General features: G+C 48.6%; 2 protein-coding genes across 2 annotated transcripts; both read left to right on the plus strand.

Moving 5' to 3' along the window:
* The first annotated feature begins 6,282 nt into the window (after positions 1-6,282).
* On the plus strand, positions 6,283-6,936 carry LOC145937915 (uncharacterized). Its single transcript, XM_083041267.1, has one exon. The coding sequence runs from the start codon at positions 6,283-6,285 to the stop codon at positions 6,934-6,936; it is 654 nt and encodes a 217-aa protein (XP_082897393.1).
* A 222-nt stretch (positions 6,937-7,158) lies between these two features.
* Positions 7,159-11,484, plus strand: LOC145937916 (uncharacterized). Its single transcript, XM_083041268.1, has one exon. It carries the CDS (start codon positions 7,159-7,161, stop codon positions 11,482-11,484), a length of 4,326 nt encoding a protein of 1,441 aa, XP_082897394.1.
* Positions 11,485-14,641: the final 3,157 nt, after the last annotated feature.

Here is a 14,641-nt window from a genome sequence, read left to right on the forward strand (position 1 = left end):
CGACAAATGTATTGATCATATGTATTCCTGGCTGTGTGAGAATACTCATAGTGTTAATGAAAAATTTAAACAATTTGTAAATATTTTACAATGTGATAATATCCGCGATGTGAGCAATGCCGCAAAGGTGATACGTGATAGTAATATGTTTAATAGCGAATCACTTATAGATTGTGAATTGATAACTTGTGCTATAAATGAAATTATTTATAATGCTTGCAACAAATAAATTATTTTACTATTAAACTGTGTTTAATTCTTTCTTTCCCGCCCCTGTTCTATATGTATATAAATAGTATGATGTGCACATGCATTATCAACAAAACTCTTCAAAAAAAAAAATGATGAGCTAGATGATACTCCAGTTAGAACAGAGAGATGAAGAGAGATGTAGAATTAAAATCAAGAGGGGAGCAACATTATAATATATGTGTCGTGTCATAGAGTAGCAGACTTATACTCGCATGCTCGTGCTGTGCGGTTGCATGAAACTGTATGATATATAATTCTACAAGTGTTGTAAAGATGATAACTCTGGAGGAATACATTGAATTACTGGAACAACTTGTGTTGTGCAATGTTGCTGACCTGAAAGAATGGGATTTTTTCGGACTGCCTCCACTTAAAATTGATAAAACGGTTTACTGGATGTGGGAGCCAGATTGTGATGGTTGTATCGACTTGTTAGAAGGACAATGCCCGCAAGAACTAATGAGAATTTTCGGAATGCAAATGAACCCCAAGAAATTATTAATTGGAAATTTGCAGTCACGGACAACTCGAATCGCGCGACTTGAAGAAATAAGAAGATTGCTACGCAAACGTTTCTTAAGCATAGATACCAGTGTTCCTGCGCTTTCGACACACACTCCGGTTAATTCAATTGTGCAGGCGATACATGGGCGTGAAATCGGTTTGAAAAAACCTCATACTGATGCTCTAAAATATCAACTATGGGCTATGAAACTATGGGATGATCCGAAAGAACGATCTTTCCGATTCGAGGTGAACGTTAAAAGATTTTCATATGTTGAGCATAGAGAATCCTCTGAGGAGGAATAATTGTTGTAAGTATTTCTTTTCATTTAAAAATTATTAAAATAATAAATTGAATCATAAAATAAATATATTTAATAAAAATTTCTGTTATGTAGGAGTTCCGCCCTGCCGCCTCATAGCCACCGCCACCTCGCAGCCACCATCGCGCTGCAGTAAATTTTATATACTTTTTTACATTTTATATTTTACATTTTATATTGTTTATCTTATTATTTGTATTTTTTCTTATATATTCATATTATATTATTATATTTTTATATTATATTATTATATTTTAAATTTTAAATTCACACACACACACACACACACACACACACACAAACATTTTGTAAAATATACACACACACATAGTTATATAATAAAAATTACTTTAAATATTTAAAAAAATGTATTTATTTTAGAATAGGTCCTCACCCCTTCCTCATCCTAAAAATATTAATTTAAAAAAATATTTAAAAAAAGTCTCTCTCGCGTCCGCCTCTCGCGCTCTCGTTCGCTGCATCAGCTCTCGCGCTCTCCATCGCCGCATCGTCTCACAACATCTCTCTCTCGCTCTTGTAATATCTCTCTCGCGTGCACCTCGCGCTCTCCTTCGCTGCATCAGCTCTCGCGCTCTCCTTCGCGTCATCTCGCTACCTCTCGTCATCTCGCGCTATCTCTCTCGCTCTTGCATATACGCCTCGCTGCAACACCTCGCGCTCTCAATCGCCGCATCATCTCGCTACCGCTATCTCTCTTTCGCGAACGTCTCTCTCGCGACATCTCTCTCTCACGTTCGCCTCGCGCTCTCCTTCGCGTTCCTCTCTCCCCGCAGACCCCTCACCCATAAAGCTTCATGCGGTCTTTCGCGGTTCCTCTCTCCCCGAGAACCCCTCGCGGATCCTAAAATCGCGGACGCTTCCCCCTCCCGCGGACCCCTCGCGGATCCTAACCTCGCGGACGCCTCCCCCTCCCCGCGGACCCCTCGCGGACCCGGCTCCAAAATCGCGGACGCTCCCCCCTCCCCGCGGACCCCTCGCGGATCCTAACCTCGCGGACGCCTCCCCCTCCCCGCGGACCCCTCGCGGACCCGGTACCAAAATCGCGGACGCTTCCCCCTCCCCGCGGACGCTTCCCCCTCCCCGCGGACGCCTCCCCCTCCCCGCGGACCCCTCGCGGACCCGGTACCAAAATCGCGGACGCCTCCCCCTCCCCGCGGACCCCTCGCGGACCCGGTACCAAAATCGCGGACGCTTCCCCCTCCCCGCGTGACGTCATCCCCCCTCCCCGCGTGACGTCATTCCCCCGCGCCATGGGTTCCCCTCGCCCCTCACCCCCCCTCATTGCCCCTGGGTTAGAACTCTCATAGTATATCTACTGGCGTCTCTTTAGCAGCATCTGCGTTATTATACATCGCTCTTCCTCGGCGAACAGGCCAAAGCGGTTTATCGCGTCGACAATACTGGCGGTACGCGTGAGATTCAAGGTCACGACCTCTTCGATTCTAAGGGATTGGCCGCGCCACACATAATTCCGACTGAAGGACAATATGTCGCGCAGATACTGGCGCGTAGACTCGCGCAGCTCGCGCATACGTCGCGTGGGCGGTCTCTCTTGGCCGGCGGGCGTCGAGGCGTAGCCGCGCGCGATTAGAAACGAGACCAGGTAGGCCGTGTCGGATGACCGCGCCATCTTGGCCACCGAATTATACGCCTGTGTAAAGGTTATAACGTACGAGACGTGCGCGGGCGAGGCGTGACGTTTAAAATATCAGTAATGTTCCAGGAAACCCGCCCTGTATCGCTCGAGGCGGCCCCTCTGGCTACCGCCGCCGATGAAGATCGATCGGTGGAACAGGGCCGACAACGATTCGCGCTCCTTTAACCCGCCTGATAGTTTTATCAGAAGCGCGCCGCTGCCGTTGCCGTCTTCGCGGTCATTCAAGTGCAATACATCGCCACGGTGCACTTGCAGTACGTCGATGTGCCGGCTGTTAAGGCGGGCGATGCTCCGCAGCAACGCGCCAGCCGGGCCCCTAGCCACGCGCATCCCGTTGGGTCGCGTAAAAATGCGCGTACGCGATTCCGCACGCCGCGCGTAAATTAATATTCTCCATTACGTGGCGCACGTTGTTCGTGAAAGAATCGAAATCGAACCTAAACACGTCGTACGAGCCGTCTACGTCGTGCCGGGCGTAGCGGATTCCGCTGCGCGCCGTCTCGCAACTCCTGTCGATCATGCTGGCCGCACGTAAAACAACCTCCCGCACGAAAGCGATGCAGCACGCGCGCAAGTGTCCGTCCTCCACGTCGGTCGCGTGTCTCGGCACATTGCGCAAAAACGCGCCGCCCTCATCCATCTGGAACAACAAAAAAATATATCGGCCGTCCAGCATCGCCAATTTCGTTTCGGCCCACCGTCGGTCCGGGCGAGCGTCTCCTTCTTCCAATCTGGCCTTACGGCCGCGGCCTTGAAACCTTGGCCGTGCCTCCAAGTACCGCGTCAACTTCTCGTTGAGGCACGGAGCGATGTACGGTCTAATGTAGATGGTGCACGATATTTCGCACGTAAAGGCCTCGAACGAGGTGGCGCATATTAGAATTGAGTCGACATCTCCCTCGACTCGCACGCGTCCATGGTCGTCGTCGTCGTCGTCGTCGTCCGGGTGGCGGCGGACCAGATCCGTCTCGCGGATCAGTCGCGGATCTAACGCCTCGAGGATCCGCCTCCCGTCCCCAAAGTAGCTGAAACAAAAAGGAAAGAGATTAGTAAATGAGAAACACGCACACCCACACACACGCCCGTACACACATGCACGCACACGCGCGCACGCACACACACACACACACACACACACAGACACACACAAACATCGAAATAGCTGCGAGAAAAATACCTACGGAAACTTACCGGCCACCCATCTCCTCCTCCTCCTCTTCTCCTTCAAAAAACTGTAAGTTGTGTTGTGATGCCATATTACTGTAGATTTTATACTGAAGACGGTTCGCCCATCATGGGACCCCCACCGCGGTGGGGGATCTGTCCCCGCCTAAAAGTAAACCTATTTTAAGCGTCGGGCAACCGAGAAGCGGCTTTCGATCGGCCACATCTAGCCCGACGTGGTGACTACGAAAAGATTCTCGGATTTGGGCCGAGTCCACTAGTGATGCTAAAGGTTTAGCCTCATCCCAGCTCGCGGGTGCGTTACCAATCCGAACAGTCGCTCGCTCAACGAGCCGAGTTAGAGGTTGTTGGTGTACATCTCCGCCGACAGGGTACGAGTCGGTGTCGGCCATGCATCGCCTCCACGCCGCGGTCACGGACTGCGCGCTTTAACTCCCGGATAGGCTCCGATCAAGGGTGCGGAGCGGTTCTTCCACGAGTTTGCATGACTAATGGCTAATGCGCACTGGACGCGATGGGCGATCAGCGACGAGCAATATCCAATCTTCATTGGATATCGCTCGTCGCTCGCTGCCCATCGCGTCCAGGGTGCACGAGCCATTAGACAGAGGCCCAGGTACTAACGTCACGCACCCCCCGGTCGGGGGGCTACTACTCCTCCGTTGTTCAGTCTTCGTAGAAATATCTGCGCGCAGCCGATGTATATATATATATATATATATACATACATACATATATATATATATATAATTTTAATTGATACAGTGGATTATCATAAAAATAAATTTTATCATAAAAATAATAGAAACATTTCCGGGAAAAATGTTCCATATAAAAGTTGTAAGGTTTCGAAGGAGGACGATATCGTGATTTAGAATTGTTCTTGATTAGCGTTTTTCTAAGATATTTAGAGGTCAATCTAGTTTTTTAAAATAAAGTTACCTTATTTTTATTATTATATATAAATCGAATCCTCGCAATATTCAACATAAAAAGTTATAAAATAGCTAAAAAATGAAAACCTTACGAGATATTTTACAATTTAGATATAATTACATAAACTATGAAATATATCTCATATAATATTCATTTTTTTAATAATCTTACCTCTACTTATGCACATAATAATGAGAAATTGCTGTAAAAAAATACATATAGTTGTTTTCAAGAAAAAGTATGTAAATTGAAATTAGGAGCTACATATTTTTTCCTTGGAAACAACTATGTTTTCTTTACACCAATTTTTCTCTTTATCTTGTGCATAAGTATTGAGGTAAAATTATCGAGAAATGAATATTTTATGAAATATTTCATAGTTTATATAAAATTATATCAATTATAAAATATCTCATAAAGTTTTCATTTTTTAGCCATCCTATAACTTTTTATGTTGAATGTTGCTAGAATTTGATTTATATTATACAAATAAGATAGTTCAATTAAAAAAACTAAGTATAAATATAATTGAAAAATACCACTCAAGAGCAATTCACGATATTGCTCCTCTTCGAAATCTTACAATTTTTATATGAAACATTGTTAATACTTAATTCTATTTCTGTATTTCATATCATTTTCGGTCATAAACTGCATTTAACCAAGCGATGATTTCAATTTCTTTAGTAGCGAAATAAGTGTAATTTCGTCCTATATTTTCTGTCTCTTTTCATTTTGTAAATAGCTTTCGCCGAAGTCACTGCATCGTCGATATATCCGTTTCTCGTGTTTACGCGTTTTTTCCAAAGCCGCGCGTCTCGCCGCACGCGTCTCTCGCCATCCCTTTTCGACGACAATCAGCTGACTCGAAATATCAGCCTACGCGGCTATATCCAACGAATTCGACTTTCTCGGTCGTTCGGTTTGTTTAAATCATTAGTCCTTGATCGACTTTCCGCCGAGTATCATCGCGCGTATATAGCTTGATTGTTCGTATCGAATTGTCTCGAATAATTTGGTACGCGTATTAAAAGGTTTATCTAATAAACGCTCAGTGTCTTTCACAAGAACAAACGTCTCTTAATTTTGTGTGAATGCATCGATCCTTATCTATTTCTTAACATTTTGGTCCTTCGAGCCGGATCGATAATCTTTCGATCGCGTATCGTTCTTAACTCTCGAACATTCGTCGCGGTCTCACACGCGACCAGCGATTCTCTCATAACTTCTTCCCGCGCATCTCCGCGATCGCGCTCGCGTTCGATCGCGCATTGACCGCTGCATCTTACATCAATTATGCAACCTGTGCATTTGACATTAGTTTCATCGGCCGTTATCAGTGACCGTCATCTCAGGTGAAATTTGAACAGTTGTTCTCGTGACCCTTCACGTCAACAACCCACGATGGCAACAACCTTCGGAACGATCGTCGAGAAACAAAACAATCTCTTTGGCCTCATATCTCGCGCTCTCATCAACGTGCACAAACTCGGAAGCGACAAGATAAATCATCACAACCTTGAAGCCCGAGTCAAATCTCTCGATAGTTATTGGGAGCGATTCCAAGATTATCATGATAAGCTTGTTGGCGCTCTGACAGAAGAAACTCGTAAGCACATTTATTTTACCAGTGAATTGTATACGACCTGCGAAGAGGCTTACTACGATTCTCGTGCGAGTATCCTGGATCTTCGAGATTCTCTTCCGACTCGTCGGGATAACGTCCAGGATTCTAAGTCTGCGTCAAGCATGTGTCGAGCGTTGCCGAAGATCAGCCTGCCGAAGTTCTCCGGCGAGTATCTTGAGTGGCCGTCCTTTCGCGATCTCTTCAAGTCCATGGTGAGCTGCAACAAGGACATACCAGCAGTAGAGACGCTGCATTATTTGAAATCGCAAGTGACCGGTGAAGCGGCGCGCTACATCGCTAACATCCCCGTGACAGGGAAAGGTTTCTCGCGCGCTTGGGAAGCGCTAACAGCTCGATATGAGAATCGACGCGCGATCGTGACGACCAATCTCGACCGGCTATTTAACATCAAGCCGATAGCACAAAAATGAAGCTTTGAGCTTAAGTCACTTCTCTCGACGGTCAAGGAGGTGCTAGGAGCCTTGGAGTCTCTCGGAGTCCCTACGGACCAATGGGACCTCATCATCGTACATTTCTTCACTCGGCGTCTTGACTCAAAAACTCTCGAAGCTTGGGAACTCGAACAAGGAACGTCGCACGAACTCGCAACTTTCGCGCAGCTTGAGTGCTTTCTGGAAGGACGGATCCGCGCGATGGAATCCGTGCAGTCTCGCTCTTTCCCGACGACCGTCTCATCGCAGAAGTTATGCAGCAAATCCAAGACGTCAGCTCGCTCTCACGCCGCTGTCATCAACCAACCTGGCTGTTCCTGCTGTGGTGCTTCTCATTACGTCGCATCGTGTCCGGACTTTGCATCCAAAACGATGACTGAGCGACAAAACCTCGTGACTCGAAAATCACTCTGCTTCAATTGTCTCGGTTCACACAAGCTCAACGACTGTCGATTTCTCAAGCTATGTCGGAGATGCAGAGGCCAGCATCACACCTTGCTGCATCGCGACACCGCTGCGATCTCCCAGGTCTCATCGATCGCGGGCACCTCTTCAAGTACGTCTTCAGCGAACTCATCAGCCATTACGCCGTCTTCAGGAGCCTCAAGCTCAACTGCCGTACATGCTCATACCGCTGCTGCTCATCCAGCGTGTTCTCAGGTGCTGTTACCCACTGCATACGTCACGCTGATCAACTCACAAGGAAATGGCATCAAGGTACGAGCACTTCTCGATCAAGAATCCGAAATCTCCATTGTTCGGGAGTCACTGGTGCAGTTGTTACGCCTTCCTCGAACTCGTGCTTCGGTACCAATCATGGGTGTCGGCGATCACCACATCGGAGCGTCTCGAGGTGTCGTGACCTTGAAGCTTCGATCTCGTTATGATCCCTCAACGGAGCTGTCTGTCTCAGCCTTCGTCCTTCCGAAGGCCGCCGGTCGAATACCATCCAACAAAGTGACGGCCTCGTGGAACCATTTGGAAGGCTTGCAGTTGGCTGATCCTGACTTCGCTAAACCAGGCCCCGTCGACATCCTCCTTGGATCCGATGTTTACGGCTCATTGCTTCTCGGCGACGTCAGACGTAAATCGCTGAACTCGCTCGTAGCTCAACATACAACCTTGGGTTGGATTGTCTCAGGGCCTATCAACACCAAGTCATCATCATCCAAGTTACCTTCGAGAGTTTCGTGTTGTAAGCGGCAAGATGTGGATCTTCATGACGCGCTGCAGAAATTCTGGAGCCAAGAGGACATCATTCCATCCATCACTCCCCGTCTCACTCCAGATGAACAAGCCTGCGAAAATCATTTTCGCATCACGCACTCTCGGGACGAAACTGGGCGATACATCGTTCGCTTGCCTTTTCGCTCAGCGGCCTCCAGCCTGGGCGAGTCCTTTTCATCGGCTTTACGGTCTTTCGCGAGAGTTCGTCAGCGCATTCGACGGGACGAGGACTTCGGGAAGCTCTACTCGGATTTCATGCAGGAGTACGCCGATCTGGGTCACATGACACCAATCTCTTCCACTTCTCCATCCGATTCCACGCCAATCTACTTGCAACATCACGGAGTTCTGCGCGAGACCAGCTCGACCACCAAGTTACGTGTTGTCTTCAACGGATCAGCCCCTACTAGCACTGGCGTCTCACTAAACGAGTGTCTACACGCAGGTCCGAAACTTCAGCTAGATCTGGATGCAGTCATCCTACGCTGGAGGATGTACGCCTTCGCCTTTGCCGCCGACATCGAAAAAATGTATCGGCAAATTGTGATACATTCTGAAGACCGGCGTCATCAGCAGATTCTCTGGAGCACCTCAGATTCGCCTTGCAGCTATCAGCTTACTACCGTGACGTACGGATTGACATGTGCGCCTTATCTCGCTCTTCGAGTTCTTCAGCAACTCGCCACGGATGAAGAACGCGTCTATCCGCAAGCCTCCAACATAGTGCGGACGGCGATCTACGTGGATGACGTGCTATCAGGTGCGGACACTCCGAAGGACGCACAGATTAAAGCTCGTCAGTTAACCGAGCTCCTCAGGGCGGGCGGTTTTAAGCTTCAGAAGTGGTCAGTCAACAACGACGACATTCTTCATGGCATCTCGGACTCACCACCGTGCTCTTCACCTCGGGAGCTTCAGTCAGAAGCTCGAACTCTAGGTCTCACTTGGCATCCAGCATCGGACTGCTTCAAATTCCACGTCAATCGCTCTGATCCGATCGTCAAGCTCACCAAAAGATCCATTCTCTCCAAGGTAGCGCAATTTTTTGATCCACTTGGCTGGCTCGCTCCTGTGACCATTCTCGGCAAGATATTCATACAACAGCTGTGGAAATTGAACAAAGACTGGGATGATCCGCTGCCTCCTTCTCTCGCACAGCAATGGACTCGATTGGACGAGGATCTGCGAGGAGTTTCTGAATATTCAATTCTTCGATGGCTCGGCACATCGTCTCATATTCAAGGTCTCGAGCTTCACGGATTTTCGGATGCCTCGCAAGACGCTCTCGGCGCAGTGCTGTATATCCGCACCATTCAGACCTTCGCGGACGCCAAGGTCACTCTTCTCGTCGCTAAAAGCAAAGTGGCGCCTCTCAAGAAGCAGACCATTCCTCGCCTGGAGCTTGCAGCAGCCGTTCTTCTATCTCGTCTGCTTGCTCGCATCCGCAGCATTCTCAATCTGCAACACGTGCCTGCTCATCTTTGGGTCGACTCCAGCGTCACCTTGGCGTGGATACGAGGACATCCTTCACAATGGCAGGAGTTCGTCGCCAATCGAGTTGCCGTCATCCAGGAGCTCGTTCCAGATGCTCGGTGGCATCACGTCGCCGGCAGCGAAAATCCAGCCGACTGCGTCTCTCGGGGACTCTCTCCAAGCCTGTTGCAATCATATTCCTTGTGGTGGCGTGGACCTGCCTGGCTTCAAGGACCTTCAGTGGGGTGGCCATCCACCGCCCCTCTAATCGACGACGCCATCAACCTCGAAGAAAGGCGGTCTCAGCGAGTCCTCGTAACTGCGGTAAGCAAAACATCTTCATGCTGGGATCTCATTGATCGATTTTCCAGTTTTGAGCGCCTTCTCCGCATCACCGCATGGATCCTGCGCAGCGTCGCCATCCTGAAGAAGGCCAATCACCAGTCTTCACGAGCTCTACACCCTGAAGAGATCATTCGAGCTCGAACCTTTTGGGTCAAGGACACGCAACGAGCTTACTTCAGTCGCGAGTTCGAAATCTGCTCGACGAAAACGTCACTCTCAAGCACGCATCCACTTCTCAAGCTGGCTCCGTTCGTCGATTCTGAAGGAGTTCTTCGCGTCGGCGGACGATTGAAGAATGCGTTACTCGATCCTGATGGAAAACATCCTGCCATCCTTCCTCGAGATTCCTCATTTTCACGACTTGTCATTGCAGATATTCACCATCGAACTCTGCATGGCGGAACTCAGGTCGTTCTAGCTACTCTGCGACAGCACTTCTGGATACTCGGAGGACGTTCTCCCGTCAACTCATTCATCCACCGCTGCGTCCGATGCGCTCGACATCGAGCGGCCACCGCTCAGGAGATGATGGGCTCTCTTCCCACATCGCGTGTCACACCGACGCGCCCATTCTTGCATTCCGGCGTTGACTACGCTGGACCTTACACGCTTCGCACCTGGCGAGGCCGAGCGTCCAGAACATACAAGGCATATTTAATCGTCTTCATCTGCTTCTCCACCTCTGCTGTTCACCTTGATCTCGCGACGGATTACTCCACACAAGGTTTTTTAGCAGCGTATCGACGGTTCATCGCCCGACGAGGACGCTGTGCCATTCTATCCAGCGACTGCGGGACAAATTTCGTTGGAGCTGACGCTGAACTCCGACGTCTGTTCGATTCTGCATCCAAGAACGCCGCAGAGCTCGCAAATTTACTCGCCGCTGACGGAACGGAGTGGAAGTTCAATCCTCCTTCCGCTCCGCATTTCAGAGGCAAATGGGAAGCCGCTGTCAAATCCTCAAAATACCATCTTCGACGACTTCTGGGCGATACCATCCTGACCTACGAGGAATTCAGCACTCTTCTTACTCAGGTAGAAGCAGTGCTCAACTCACGACCACTGTCAACATTATCCGACGATCCTGCGGATGTCAGCGCCCTTACGCCAGCGCACTTCCTTATTGGCGAACCTCTAATCGTCCTACCAGAGCCGCCTCTTAACGAAGTGCCGATCTCTCGCCTATCACGGTGGCAACTCCTGCGCCAAATGCTGGACAGATTCTGGACTCGATGGTCCACAGAGTATCTACAACGCTTGCAGACAAGGAACAAATGGCATCTGTCGACCAGGCCACTTCAAATCGGAGATCTCGTCCTTGTCCTTGACGAGCGCTATCCACCTGCCAAGTGGCCTCTCGCCCGCATAACTGATTTGCATCCAGGTTCCGACGGTCGCGTACGCGTCGTTACAGTCCGCACAGCAGCTTCTGTATTCAAAAGACCGATCGTGAAACTCTGTCCGCTTCCCATCGCGAACTGAGATCACTCGGTTTTCTCTTTCTCTTTCTTTCTTGTTTTATTTCATTTATTAAGTGTTCGCTCTTTCCGTTGCAATTGTCAGCATTCATCCTCACTGTAATTATATCTCATTCACTCATTTTCATTTCTCGTAATTAATCAGCGGCGCCTGTCACGCCCCTGATGCGGGCGGTAATGTTAATACTTAATTCTATTTCTGTATTTCATATCATTTTCGGTCGTAAATTGCATTTAAGCAAGCGATGATTTCAATTTCTTTAGTAGCGAAATAAGTGTAATTTCGTCCTATATTTTCTGTCTCTTTTCATTTTGTAAATAGCTTTCGCCGAAGTCACCGCATCGTCGATATATCCGTTTCTCGTGTTTACGCGTTTTTTCCAAAGCCGCGCGTCTCGCCGCATGCGTCTCTCGCCATCCCTTTTCGGCGACAATCAGCTGACTCGAAATATCAGCCTACGCGGCTATATCCAACGAATTCGACTTTCTCGGTCGTTCGGTTTGTTTAAATCATTAGTCCTTGATCGACTTTCCGCCGAGTATCATCGCGCGTATATAGCTTGATTGTTCGTATCGAATTGTCTCGAATAATTTGGTACGCGTATTAAAAGGTTTATCTAATAAACGCTCAGTGTCTTTCACAAGAACAAACGTCTCTTAATTTTGTGTGAGTGCATCGATCCTTATCTATTTCTTAACAAACATTATTCCCGAAAATATTTTATTTTTGTGATAATCTACTGTATCAAATAAAATACCTTGTAGATAGATAGATAGCTATTTATTCCGATGCCCCTAAGGGATTTCGGGGCGTTTTCCCCCCGAGACCGCCAAACCCCTCACAGCCACCCATCTATCCTCGTCCTCTATTTACAAAACTTCATGTAATACATATAATATACGTCAGATCTTCCGTTTTCCCTTTTTGTCGTCATCCTCCTCTTCTCTCCTTTCGTGTCATCCTTCCTTCCTTTCTTCCTGTCTCCCCGACCTCTGTTTCCTCCTCCTTCTCCCATCCTCCTCTCCTCTCTCCCTCTCCCTTTTACAACAAATTTCTCATTCCTCTAATCTGGCCATTTGGAGACCTCACAATAATCTAGCCTAACCTCCCTCTCCCTTTCCCCATCTCCCTTCCTCACCTGGTCACCTTCCTCCTTATCTTCCCTCACCCCTCTTACCTAGGTCTACCCTCCCTCCTCTTCTACCTCCCCACCTCCCTTCCTTTATCTTTTGACCCATTCTTCTCCCTCGCTGTCCCACCCCCATTTCTCCCCATCTATCTTCCTATTCCATTCCCTTACCGCCTTTCCTTTCCTCCTCTCTCACCCATTCTAACATTTACCACCTTATTCTCCTCCATCGTCAAATCCTCTTCTATGCCTACTCTCCACATTCTTCTAAAATCACACTTTCTTTCTAACAGCTTTTCCCAATCCTCCTCCTCTTCCAATTCCGCTATCAGCACTTTCTTCCCCCTTTCTCCCGTCCTTTCTCTAACTTCCCTCACCTTCACCTCTTTACCTACTGCCCATGTCATTAACCATTCCATCGTCGTTCTTCTTTCCTCCTCATCCTCCCCCTCTAACCCTCTCCAGACTATATTCTTTCTCCTTATTCTTCTCCTCTCTCTCCTCTCTCTTCTCTCTCTTCTCTCTCACCCCTCTTTCTTTCTACCTCCCCTCTAGCCTCCTCTTTCTATCAGACGCCCTCTCCTCCCACTTCCCCCTTTTCCATTCCTCCTTTCCACTCTCTTCCATCCCCCCTTTTCCTTCTTTTTTCCCTTTATCCTCCCTTTTTACCTCCTTCTCCTCCTTTCCCTTTCTCCTAACATCCTCTTTCAATCAACTTCCACCACCATTCCACCTTACTTCCCTCTGAATCCCCCTCCGCCCCTCTTTCTACACTTACTTCCCTCCCTTTCCTTCCCCTGGCTCTTTCCTCCTCCCTACTTTCCCCTTCTGTCTCACTCCTCTTACCCCCCTGCCCCCTTCTCCTTTTCACCATTTTCCCTTCCCTTTTCTCTTTCCCCCCTCTCTCCACCCTTCTCTCACTTTCGCCCAATGTCTTCTCTCCTCCTTCCTCATCGTCCTCTTCTCTCTTCTTTCCTCTCTTCTCCCCGTCTGCGCCTCCTTTCTTCTCTCTTCCACCGCTCCCTCCTTTCTCCGTCTCTTCTCTTCCACTCTGCCTTTTGCTCTCTCTCCCCTCTTCTTCCACTATCCTCTTCTCTCCGCTGCACTACTTCATCCCTGTCATCTTCCGTCCGCTCTCTTCCAATTCTTCTTCTGTCTTCTTCTTCTCTCCCCCCCTCCGTCCTCTTCTCACAGTTCTCTTCTTTTATCCGTTCTCCTCTTACCACTTCACTCCACCTCCTGCCCTCTCCGCTCTCCGACTCTTTCTTTTTACTCTCCTTCCTCTCTTTCTTCCTTTCTTCTTCCATTCTCTCATCCCCTTCCATGTTCTTCCTCCATAACCTCTCCATCGTCTCCAGTCTCTCTAGCCTTTTCTCCACTCTTCTTCTCCTTTCCTCCTCCACATTCTCTCTCTCCGATTTCCTCTCCATCACCTTCAGCATCTTTTCCATTATCGCTCTCATCTCCTTTATCTCTCTCACTCCCTCTTTCATCCACTCCATCTTCCGATTTTCTCTCTCTCCAACACCGACTCAGTAAGAAAACTGTCCCAGAGCTGAACCACACTCTCTCTTATGCGTACATTTCGCTCCTTCTACACGTGTGCACTCACTTCCGTAACCACCTGTTTTCGCTTTCTCTGGCCGCTGCCACCGCGCTATCGATCTTGCACGTGTCGATCTCCGCTCGTTCCAGCGCCCTCTCTGTCATCCCCTTTCTCCGTACTGCCGCTCTCTGCCTTATCCTCCTTTTACCGACGCTTCTCCTTTTTCTCCACGTCATCATTCCTCATCCCGTGCTTATCCTTCCTTCTCTTTCCACACTCCAATTTTCCATCCGCCAGTGCACCTCCACCATTCCATCCTCCTCTTCCACTTCGCGGCCACTTACTCCTCTACTCCCAAGCCGTCTCCTCCTCTCATTTTTTCCACCTCACTCACTCTATTCCGCCTCCACTTCTCACATAAACTCGGAGCACCGACCGTCACCTGCCACTACTCCGACGGCCATCTTCCTTCCCAAATACCTTGT

This window comes from Prenolepis imparis, unplaced genomic scaffold (genome assembly GCF_030444845.1).
Source record: "Prenolepis imparis isolate NDT839.2.m4 unplaced genomic scaffold, iyPreImpa1.0 SCAF_6, whole genome shotgun sequence".
Lineage (NCBI taxonomy): Eukaryota > Metazoa > Arthropoda > Insecta > Hymenoptera > Formicidae > Prenolepis > Prenolepis imparis.